The 11,637-nt window shown below is 45.1% G+C and overlaps 1 protein-coding gene across 4 annotated transcripts in view; it reads left to right on the plus strand.

Annotated features, from left to right (window-relative positions):
• The window catches only part of RALGPS2 (Ral GEF with PH domain and SH3 binding motif 2), a 123,831-nt gene that overhangs the window by 60,433 nt on the left and 51,761 nt on the right, over nucleotides 1–11,637 (plus strand). For all 4 annotated transcript variants that reach the window (XM_045838368.1, XM_045838372.1, XM_045838371.1 and 1 more), the window contains exon 8: nucleotides 3,477–3,603. In XM_045838368.1, the coding sequence (XP_045694324.1) occupies nucleotides 3,477–3,603 (127 nt within the window). The remainder of the gene's footprint in view (nucleotides 1–3,476; nucleotides 3,604–11,637) is intronic.

The following is an 11,637-nucleotide window of genomic DNA, read 5'->3' on the forward strand; positions in this document are numbered from 1 at the left end:
ATACATACAAGTGGGAGGTGGCTGCTAGTGTCTGTGGGAGACTGGAAGGTCAGAGGTGGCTGTACAGGTTGAAGGGAGCAGGTGGAGCTACAGATACATTTTGTGATCATCAGCATAGAGACAGCACTTAAGCCGTGGGTTGGATAGGATGACCTGAGGCGTGAGCGTAGATGAGAAGCACTGGAACCACCCAAGATTTAAATTTTGGGAAAATGGGGAGTCGCCACAGGAAATGTCATGGTTAGGAGAAGGTTTCCACAGTGAGGTAAAGAAACTGTTTCAAGAAGGAGTGATTGGTAGCCTGTGTCAGATGCTGCTAATGCACTGGATAAGGTGAGGACCTTGGAGTGGCCGTTGGGTCTGGCGATGGAAGAGGGCTGGTTTTGGTGCAGTGGTGGGGGGAAGGACTGATTCAGTGTGAGGGAATGGCGGGGGGTGGGGGGGAATGGGACAGCGGATACAAAGAATGTATTTGAGGAGTTTGCTCCGCGGGGCTGGGAGGAGGTGGGTAGCAGAGGAATCTGGCGGCAGTAGCTGGAGGGGAATGTGAGACCGAAGATTTGTGGAATTTTGTTTTGTTTTGGAGCTGGTCTCCATGACGACGTGTTTGTGTTCCGGTGGCAGCGATCACATGGAGGGGGACTGGTAGGAGAGCGAGGGGTTATTCCTGTGACACCGTCGGTCGGGCAAGCGGGACGAGGCCCAGGAGCCCAGTGGGGCAGGGGCAGTCGGTCCAGGTTGGCAGCATGGAAGGGACGCTTCTGGTTCCCAGTGCAGCCACGGTGGAGTGTGTGGTGGTGGGGTTCGCAGTTCTCTCGGTACCTCGCTTCTTCAGACGTAAAAAGCGCGGGCGTTGGTCGAGAGTGATGGCAGGGCAGTTGTCTTCTAAGATTTTATTTATTTACTTCTACAGAGAGGGAAAGGGAGGGAGGAAAGAGGGAGAGAAAATCGAGAGGTACATGGATGAGTTGCCTCTCACGTGCCTGCAACTGGGGACCTGGCCTGCAACCCAGGCATGTGCTCTGAGAATCAAACCGGTGACCTTTCAGTTCACAGGCCGGCACTCGATCCACAAAGGAGGGGGTTGGGGCAGAGGAGAGCGATGGGGAAAAATTGGAACAACTGGAATAGAACAAGAGTTTTTAAAAATGCCCAGTCAATGAAGCAACTGCCAAAGACTGTCAACAGTATGGTATACTTTAGTCAAAGATCTAATAACACTTAAGAGAATGATAAACACAAAATTCAGGGTCGTGGCTACTGGCTGCCTCTTAAAGGTAGTTAGAGGAATTGGCTATGGAGGGAGCGAAGATGTGTGTTACTGGTATGCAGTTCTTAGGAAGGAGGTTGCATACGTGTTTGTTATAAAATTTAAAAAGCACATCAGTTTAACAAGAGTCACATCAGGGGCCAAGGATAAGTGAGTGTCATAAACAGAGGATTGTAATTAGTCTGCATCCGAGATCCAGGTAGATACAGTTTACTGCTGCAAGCACACACGGTTATACATACTGTGTGGGCACACCAGTGAGGGTGATAAGGGGTGATCTGGGAGCCTTGTGTTTCTTACGGGGATTGACGGGAACAGGAGTCACCCAGCTTGCTCCCCAAATTAGACTGTTTCTTTCCAGTGGCGGAACGGTCTGTCTGGCCAGGGACTTGTGACGCCCCCTCCTTCACAGCCCACCGAGACCGCGGAGAGCTCGGCCCCCGTTGTCATGCTCTTGGCCAGCACGGCGCCCAAGACGTGCAGAGTTAGAGTCTTGTGATGAACTTTGTTTCCTCCCCCGCCCCACCTTTGGAAGGAGGAATATAGTGAAGTGACAGTGTAGGGATCACACTGGCAACATCAGAGAAACTCTTGAAAGGAAGTAGAAGAAAATGGAGACTTCTCAGTAACGGCTGTGGCTCGCGGGCTGTGGATGAGTGTTTCTGAGCTATCGCTAGGAAATTCCTGTCTCAACATCCACCTAATTCTCCCCTCCGTATCCTTCGTCCAAAGAGGCTTCTGGAAACAAGCCCCTGCTGCCCCACACCACCCTGGATCACTTTACTCACGTTATTGATTGATGATGAAAACTGCAAAACGTGTTATTTTTCTACATGTTTAGACCCTGTCGTTCTTCAGCAGTTTTGTGTTTCAGACGTGGCGAGATCAATTTGAGTTCCAAGTAATTTGCTTCTCCTGATGCTGCACCAAAGTTTTTGAATGATTGACTTAGGTCACTGCTGTCCCTGCGGCCTCACACCAGCGTGCAGACACCCAAATGCTGCACCATGTGGGAGAGGAAGGGGTGGCTGGACTCACAGGGGCAGAGCGCTGCCCCTGACCTTGAAAATGCCCATCGAGCGCGTTGAAACGGGGCCAGGGAAAAGCCTGGGAAACCACCGTTTGCGGTCACGGCGTGTCTGTAAAACCTTACAGCAAAAGGGCTCTTTGAAGTCTTGTGTTTTAATGATGAAGGGACACTGCTCAGACGCTTTTCTGATGGATTATCTGGAGATAATCTGCATCTTGGAGCCGATAGAAAAACAGATTCCTGCGTCAGTTCAGCTCTGTACTTGCAGTACTAGACAGAAGGGTCCGTGAGGCGTCAGGATTCTCTGTCTCCAGCACCAGCTTAAGCCCCGAAAGCCAGGGACCTGCGTCTCCGTGGGCGGGTGGCTGAGGGCGTCAGTGTGTTCTGCTCCTTGCTGACACGGCGGTCACCTTTGAGTCTCAGTCTGCTCTTCTCTGAATTAACGTGCGGACTTTTCTGTGAATCTCATTAGAGGAGTAGATGAAGATTTTATTGGAAGTGTTTTGCACACTATAAAAGGACACTAATATTTCATGTTATAAATAAGGTGAACTATTATTACATCATAATGAAATAGTAACTTCATATGTTTAAAGAAAAAGTATTTTTTTTCCAGAGTCTTTGGAATACTTGAAAAATATTTTCTGAATCTTCTAGTGAATGTTACCTGCCTGACCCTGCTTTTCTCTTATTGTCCTTGGTTGTCACCGTGTGTTCCAGAGGGCGCTCAAGGCAAGCCTCCCCTCGAGCCTCTTAAAACAGTTTCAGTTGATAGTTCAACTGCGTGTGACGCAGCACCGGTCAAAGGGGTCAAAGAAACAAGGTCAAAGTCAGAAATGTAAATCCCAGTTTGTGGAGACCGCGGCCACGGTTAGATCTGGTCAAGAAAAGCTTGTCAACAGAAACCGCTTAAAATAGTAAAGACGAGAAATAATGTATTATAATTTATTTCATGATTTTATGTACATACAAGAGATTATGTTTTATAGTTAATAGATTAGGATTATTGCCTTAATAGACACGTCTGATTTTTGTAATTTATGTATTACCAAATACAATTAAAGAAGGTATATAACTTTGGAATTCAAATTTACGGTAAACACAACACAACTTCAAGTCTTTGCTGTAATGAAATGGGATTTGGAAGTAACTTTGGCTTTTCTGTTTGTTTTTTAGTTATTAAGTCGAAAAGACAAAACCACCTTTGAAAAGCTAGAGTATGTCATGAGCAAGGAAGACAACTACAAGAGACTCCGAGACTACATAAGCAGCTTGAAGATGACGCCCTGCATCCCCTACTTAGGTGAGTGAACGTCGGCGTGTTCTTCGTGCCCGGGTGTCGCTCTGCTTGATCGGAAACTCGAGCTGTTTGAAAAGTGTTTGTGGCCTTTAAAGAAACAACTGAGATTATTAAGATGAAAAATTGACTAAAGAAAATTTATTACCCTATCACTTGGAGTGTGTTGTTGTTGTTTTTTAATTAAATTAGCCTTTTGCTCATAAGGGTTTTTTTAATAGACTATCATTTTTTTTCTTGAAGATGGACCATATGGTAAAACAATACATTCTAGCTATTTTAATAATGCTTTTAGAGAATAAAACAGTAGTTTGCAGTGAACTTTGATGCTGTAAAAATATTTGATATTAACTAAAGAAATGGATCAGGAGATTTGTTGGATTTTTTTTTTAACATCACCAGTTTATATTTTGTGTAGTTTGCAGATATTTTTGAAAAAGCAGTCTAATGAATGTTTGTGTTACCATTTTTCTAGACAGAGTGAGTTGTTTAGCTGTGGAAGTTGAGCTTAATGCTAAGACAAACAGATGTGTAATTTCTTTATCATATTGCTTGACTAGAGGTCTATCTCTTTACTGTATTTTTCAGTGTTTATAAATTCCAAGAAGTATTTAAGCAATAAAATTATGAGGTTATTTTCAACAAAATATGAATAATGCTTTGTTAGGCGTTTGAATGAAAGAAGCTCAAACTGCCCCCTTTACAGTATGTGTGTAAATTTGCATACATAAAATACTCTCTGTGCTGTAGTATCTGGCATAAATTAAGTTAACTTGATCCTGTATAGAGAGTAATCGAATGATAAACACTTATTTCTTTCTAATATCCTGTTTTTCCCCTGTCTCCACTCTGTCTTTTATATAACTACCGTACTGGATTTTCCAATAGCTGTTTTTGAAAGTAATTGAAAAAGCCTGTTATTTGCTCAGGACATGCCTCAGTGTCATCTTTGACATCCTCAGCTGGTGTGGAGCACCAGCCTTGGTTTGTCAGCGCGGAGCTGAGCTCATTAATGAGAACCGTGTGGGACGGGCCCTGCCTCTCCGGTAAACAGCTCGGGTTGCCCCGGTGAGCCTGGGGGCCCCGGAGAAGCCCGAGCTGGCTGCGAGGACAGACGTTCTGCGTTTGTCCACTTTCCGCCGTAGCCCTGGCTGAGCCAGTTCTTGAAAATGTAATTCGGGGGAGAGGAGGAATAGAGGATTTTAAAAATACCATCAGTGACTTCAAACTTTCTGTAGCATAAAGAACGTTAGACTGAAACTCGGCGACCCACAATTCCCAGATGGCACCACCGTACTAACTTTTCAAGTCACTGACTTGTCTTCTCCCTCTCTTTTTTAAAGATTTTATTTATTTATTTATTTAGAAAGCAGGGGAGGGAGGAAGAGAGGAAGAAAACAGCCATTGGTTGTCCCCCAGCTGGGGACCTGGCCTGCAACCCAGGCTTGTGCCCTGACTGGGAATCAAACCAGCAACCTCTCGGTTCACAGTCCAGTGCTCAATCCATTGAGCCACACCAGCCAGTGCTGAGTTGTCTTCTTCAAGCCTTGTTGTCTTTACCTAGAAATAGCACACACAGGACCAGAATCAGTGCTTTTGAAGGCTGGTTGGGACCACAGCAACCTCTTCTGACTCGTTTGTTTTACACTTGAGAAGACCAGTGTTCGGAAGGGGGAAGGCGGGCTCATAGTCCTAAGACCTGGTTGCTGGTAGACCCTCGATCTGAAGTCTTGATGCAGCATCGTTCCCATTGTACGCGCCAGCTCTCGTTCTAAAATTCGCTAATTCTAGGATCATGGTTTTTCTCGTTGAAGTATTTTTGTCAAATTCCATAATTTGTAGCTTTCGGAAAAGGAGATGGGGATTCTTTTCTGTAGAAAATGGCAAAATAACATACATCCTTGTGCTGTGTCGTCTAGTTCCGGGGTCTTTATTTTACATTTTTCGTGGTGGAGACCTCAGTACGGATTTGAGGTTGTCTGCGTGCGTGCACTCCCGTGCACATACAGAGGGAGAAGGGGAGAAAACCACTCTCGTGGTTGCAGTTTGGTGGAATCTGGAAAGGTTTTCTGTCCAAGAACATGCCTGCACTCTCCCAGCCATGGTCCCTGAAGCTAATACCATAATTACTTCCGTGGGTTAAAGGGAAGGAGACAAATAATGAGGTGCAGAGGGAAGTTCATCTGGAGAAAACATTAGACCATTGTCTTCCCTGTGTCTTCAGTTCGGTCCCCACTGGACGTCTCCTCGTCAGTTCTCTTCAGTCGTGTATGTTCTCATGACCCAGAATCCTCTCCTTCACTGTCGCCGCGTGGTTCTCTCTCTTTTCCTCCCTAAGCCAGTAGAAGGTCCCTGTTCCTCCTTTTCCTTTCCCTTGCTGTTTTGTTTTGCCTACTATGCTGGTGTCTCCCTCCACACTCGTAGAAATGTTCCCAACAAGGTCACCGCTGAGTGTGAAGCGTTTCATAAGTATTTCTCAGGCCACATCTTAAATTTCTGAGGTTGATACTAGTTATTTCTGCTTCTTGAAAGTCCCCACTCTAGCACCAGTCCCCCTTGGTTTACCTGCTGTACTTCAGGCTTTGGTTTTACTGGTTCCTCGTTGCCTTTCTCTTAAATCTGTTCTTCTAGAGCCTTCAGTCCACATTTCTTCCTGCTCTTCACACTCACTTGGAGTGGGCTCCTTCAGACTCGCTCTGCGTGCCCCCTGGTGACCCCCACCTCTGGACTAGACCTGTCTGTCCAGCTCTGTGTGATCCCTGGGGCCCGGTGACACCCTAGGTGCTCAGGTACCGATGGCATGAGATACCTGTAGGTAACGCTAACCCAGCACGTCCAGAAGTGCGTTCGTCGTCTTTCCTGTTCCTCCAAACTGGATCCCCATCGTAGCTCCCAGCTTAGTGTAGCGTCGTCTACACCAGGGGTCCCCAGCCCCAGGCCGCAGACCGGTACCAGTCCATGGCCCAGTAGGAACCGAGCCACGCAGCTGGAGGTGAGCAGTGGGCGAGCGAGTGCCCTGGTGCCCTGGTGCCCTGGTGCCAGTCACAGGCTGGGGGCTGTTGGTCTACACCACTCCCCACGCTGGATACCTGGGGGCTTTTGCTGGGTTTCTCCACCTCATCTCCTCCTCGTAGTCTCTGTTGAAATGAGATACATGTTTCTGAGGGTGATCCGGGAACTGGAAACCAAAAGAGGGTGAATGGCAAAGAACGTGAATTAGAAAATATCTAATTCAGTATCTGCATCCTTTTCTGTACTGGTGGTTTTCACGTAACCGTTCATCCCGCCACTAGTTCATGCAGCATCTGAGACTGGGATGCGATCGGCCACCATTTGGCATAAACGTTTGGTGACTTGTGAAAGGAAAATGAAACATTTGTCAGATAAATTGTTGTGACTCAGTTTAGCTTGTTTTCAGCATGAAAATTGTCTTTTTAATGTGTGAATGGTTTTGTTCTATTTTATAGCACATACTACATTTATGAAATTTAATGTATTCCACTATCAAAACATAAATGCTTAAGAAAATGTGGAGAATTTTCAACTTCCACAGCTGTGACTGCTTGATTCATTCCCATCATAGACAGCTGGGGTTTTGTTGTTTTTATTCCTGATCTCCAGTACTGCAGTGTTCTGAAGAGCGAAGATTTAACAATAGTTGATGCATAGATCCTGTTAATGTTTACTTTGTTCATATTTTGTTCTAATTTAAAATGAGTCTGGATGGTGGTTTTTAATTTAACTTGTCTCGATGTTAGAATCCATTACTGCTCATGAGAAACTAGGCCTTCTTCGATTGCCAGAACGTCAACAGGCGCAAGATGCAGTGCATTGGATAGGACAGAACTTGCCCTGAAGACATTTGAAAGATAATACTCTTTATGCAGATCGGTGGCTTCTATTTAACTCTTCCTCTTCCAACCCACAGAAATTGCACAGCGCTACCCTTTACCCATTATGTCTGCAAAGGTTCTCATGGCAAGAATGTATCAACCAGAGGAACCAGCAGTTCCTACGGAAAAGGACAAGGCTCATCCTGTGTGTCTTAACATTAGAATGTGATCCAAAGTAACGGTGTCTTTGCCCCTAAAAATCATGATCAAAACCAACCGTTCTTCGTGAAGCCTAAAAAAGGAGGTGTAGGGACGTACATACCGACAAAACTTGTTATTTTGACACCGGAAGATTTATCTCTGATTCAGTGGGGGTTAAATTCTGAGAAGTAGAAATGTTTTCTTAGCTTTCAGTTCATCACCCCTTGAAAAGTTGTCTCTTCTCTTGGTTCTCATTCAAGGTAAAAATCAGCCTGGACAGTATAGTCAAAAAATTCTTAGAATAAGGATACGGTTTTTCTGGAGAGGAATAGTTTGGCAGATCCCAAGGAAAAAATTGTTTTATATGAGAATTATTGCCTCAAATCTGAAAATCATTAACAGGACTCATTTGTCCTTGTCATTGGAAAACAATCTTAAGGGGCTTATTGAAGAATTTGGCACAGAACGCTCTGCTTTGCTGGAGAGAGAGGAAAGCGGAACATTGTGCAAAACTAATTCACTTGTATGAAACACGATATTTTCTCATATGCATTTTCTAGCCTCGGTTCTACTTTATTTACATAACTTTGGAGGATGCAGTAGCTCCACCAGCTTGTATTTTCCTGGGAAAGAAAGCACACGGAGTGGGACAGAGGTACGGGTGAAAACGGTGCGGTGACTAACAAGCAGTAAGACTCGAATGAACTCCGTGTCCTGTACTCACAACTACTTTCCCCCCACCCTGTGTTTCTGAAACTCGGGGGTAAGTCCATTGTTGCAGGCCTGTGTGTGGCTTTCCATGGAGCAGACGCAGAGAAGCCCTCGTCAGCCTCCGCCGTCCCGGAGGGCGCGAATGCCTCATTTGGGTGTATCTAGGTACGGCTCTCGCTCCAGTGGGGAGAGCTCCCCCTCCCACACGCACTTAATTTTTTCTGTAATATGATAGAGTTTCATGATAGGCCCTTTTTTTTCTTTTTGAGATAAGAAAAGCTACCCTTATCATAGCCTTCTGTACTGTAGTGCCCTCTCCGACCCCTGTTCTCTGAAAAGCACCATTTTATTTCCATTACGATGTTTGCCCTGACCTGCACCCCCATCAGCGGTAAGCAGGCCCGCCTTTGACTTGGTTCGAGGCTTTCTCCTCAGCATCTAGAACAAAAAGAGGCACTTGGTAAAATTCGTGGGAAGGTAATTAAGTAAGTGATCCTCTTCTGGCTTTTCCCATTTGTCCAGTAGCTTTATTTGTTTTAAATGCAGTACATTTGTGTAGACATCAACTCCCTGCCCACCTCCGGTTTTCTTTTGGTGCATTGGCTGGCTAACCATTGTTTGCCTAGCCGTCCATGTGCTTGGTGCCAGCTACATAGCAGGGGATGAAATGGACTCTGTGCCTGCCTTACGGAACTTCACAGCTCTTTGGTACCAAGGCTCAGGGCGATGTTGCTGCCCCGTGTCGTCTCTCCCAGCCGCTGTGTCATGGAGGAGGGCCCTGTCACTGCCAGGCCTTGTTAGCGGTGTCCTCGCCGTCATAGCTGATGAGACGTTTAAAGCATGCCTAAACTTGCAAGGAGCTTCAGATGTTACCTGCTCCTTTTACTTTCCAGTAGTTTTCACCTATCTTGATCTCTCAGTAAAATACGGTTCTTTAGTTTTCATTAGTTTTAGAAACTTCTATTAATCTGTTCACAAATATTTTTAAAAATACTAGCTTTCCTGGCTGGCGTAGCTCAATGCATTGAGCGCGGGCTGTGAACCAAAGTGTCACAGGTTCGATTCCCAGTCAGGGTATATGCCTGGGTTGCAGGCCGTGACCCCCAGCAACCGCACATTGATGTTTCTTTCTCTCTCTGTCTCCCTCCCTTCCCTCTCTAAAAATAAATAAAATCTTTTTTAAAATATTAGCTTTTTATTCACATCTTTATTCAGGTAATTTCAACAAAGTCCAAAGCTTTCTGCAGCTTGAGATTTTTTTTCCCTTCCACTTTGGGAAAATTGTACTTGATTAAATGTATGAAAGGCTCTGAACTGATCTCAGAATGCCTAACGGTTTAAAAGCATCATTGGCCTTCAATGTTTAAAGAGTTTTGTCCCATGGTCCCGTACGCCATGGCTTGCGTTGCCTCGCTCTTCCCGCTAGAGCCTGTGCCGCGTTCTAAAGCCGCGGGGAGGCGGGTCAGGCCTTTTCCCCTGGCTCCGGGAGCGAGCTCCGACCACGTGGCAGCGAGCCCAGGTTCTCCTTCAGCCAGAATTACATCCCCAGTTTCCATGACCTCACTCCTTTTTATGTGTTTAAGATTCCTCCAGCATTCTTTAGTGGTCTATGTATTTTCTGCAGTGTACTTCGGCAAAGAGCTGGGGATGGGGTTGCATCAATTTTTTTTCTCCATGCTCATCATTTTTCTCTAAGAGCCCATCTCTCTTTTTTTTTTTTAAAATATATATACGGCAGCTGCGCAGATGTGCGTGTCAGTCGTGAACAGAACCCAGCTCCCCAGTTCCAGCAGCTTTGCCCGTGGTGTTTCTGACTGTGGCCATTTCAACCATTTCTAATTTTTTAAAGCCAATTTTAACAGGATAACAAAAAAATCTTCATAATTAATATTTATTTAGCACTTAATACGCTGTGCCCAATGCTATGTACTTTACATAAATTCATTTGTAATAACAATTTTTTTTAAAGATTTTACTTATTTATTTTTAGAGAGGGAAGGGAGGGAGGGGGTAGAGAGAGAGAGAGAGAGAGAGAAACAAACATTAATGTGCGGTTGCTGGGGGTTATGACCTGCAACCCAAGAATGTACCCTGGCTGGGAATCAAACCTGGGACCCTTTGGTTCCCAGCCCATGCTCAATCCACTGAGCTACGCCAGCCAGGGCTTCCCTGAGGTGTAATAACAATTTTTTAAGTAGGTGGTATTGTTATTCATATTTTGCAAGTGCAGAAACAGAGACGAGGGAGGTTAAATTGACTTGCCATGAAGATGTGCATTATAAGTAATGACTCTGTAGTTCAGAAAGGGATTGTAGAATTATATCAGTATTTTGAGAGTCTGTATTTCGATTAAAATTTTGAGCTCATTCCTCAGTCTTTCTTAGAATTATAACTTAATCACTATTAACCCCACTGATAACATTGGGAACGGAGCTTATTTTTAAATGGCTTTTTTGGAGGTAGGGCATGGGGTCACGTCATTGTGAGTGGAATCACTCTTTCCTCTCGTGGTTATCTTTCACAGACCCGAAAATAAAAGACTGAACCCTTACCACTCGTTACGGCCTAAGAATCTTTGACTTGCTGTTGCGTATCTAAAAATAGTATGATTTACACGAGTGCAGGTTTGAAACATCGTCGTGACTGCAGAAGTTTTTACAGGCCTTTTACATTGTCACCGGTCGGAATCCTAGGGGGGACGACGCCAGAAGAATTCACGCTCTCGTATCGTGACTCGTGGAGTCGTGTGAACATTAGACTGAAAATCTGGTCTTTATCTTCCACCAGGCTTGAAACTTAGGGATACGTTTATGTGCAGATTTATTTGTAGAGATCTACTGAATTTCAAGGTGATATCTAATAGCGACATTATCCAAAATCTCCAGTTTTGAAAGTCTGCCTCAGAGATGCCAGGTTTCCCGGGTATTGGTGGCCTCCCGTCAAGTGTGGCAGAGTCTAAATTGTTTTCAGGATAAGCTTTATTTCATCTATTAAGAATAACTGACACAAAGAGTCTTTCTCTAAACCAGCTCCAGAGTCGTAGCTTAATCTCGCTAAGGGGAAGGTGACCACGTTTGTATTCCTAGGTCACCTGCAAAGCAGCAAGGTGTTAGGCCTTTCCCGCCGCACGGGTGACCTGTCTACTCTCTCTCTCTCACAAGGTCCTATTGAGGCTGAAATTCCTGCCGTGGATGTTCTTGCCTTAGTTTTTCTTTTTATTTCCTTATGGTTCAGCCTCCTTACTGTCTGCCGTGGTAGCCGACATGGTTCTGTTAGGGTTGTAAGGCAGGGTGGG

This window comes from Phyllostomus hastatus, unplaced genomic scaffold, assembly GCF_019186645.2.
Source record: "Phyllostomus hastatus isolate PE091 unplaced genomic scaffold, TTU_PhHast_1.1 phas_contig_283, whole genome shotgun sequence".
NCBI classification, from domain to species: Eukaryota; Metazoa; Chordata; class Mammalia; order Chiroptera; family Phyllostomidae; genus Phyllostomus; species Phyllostomus hastatus.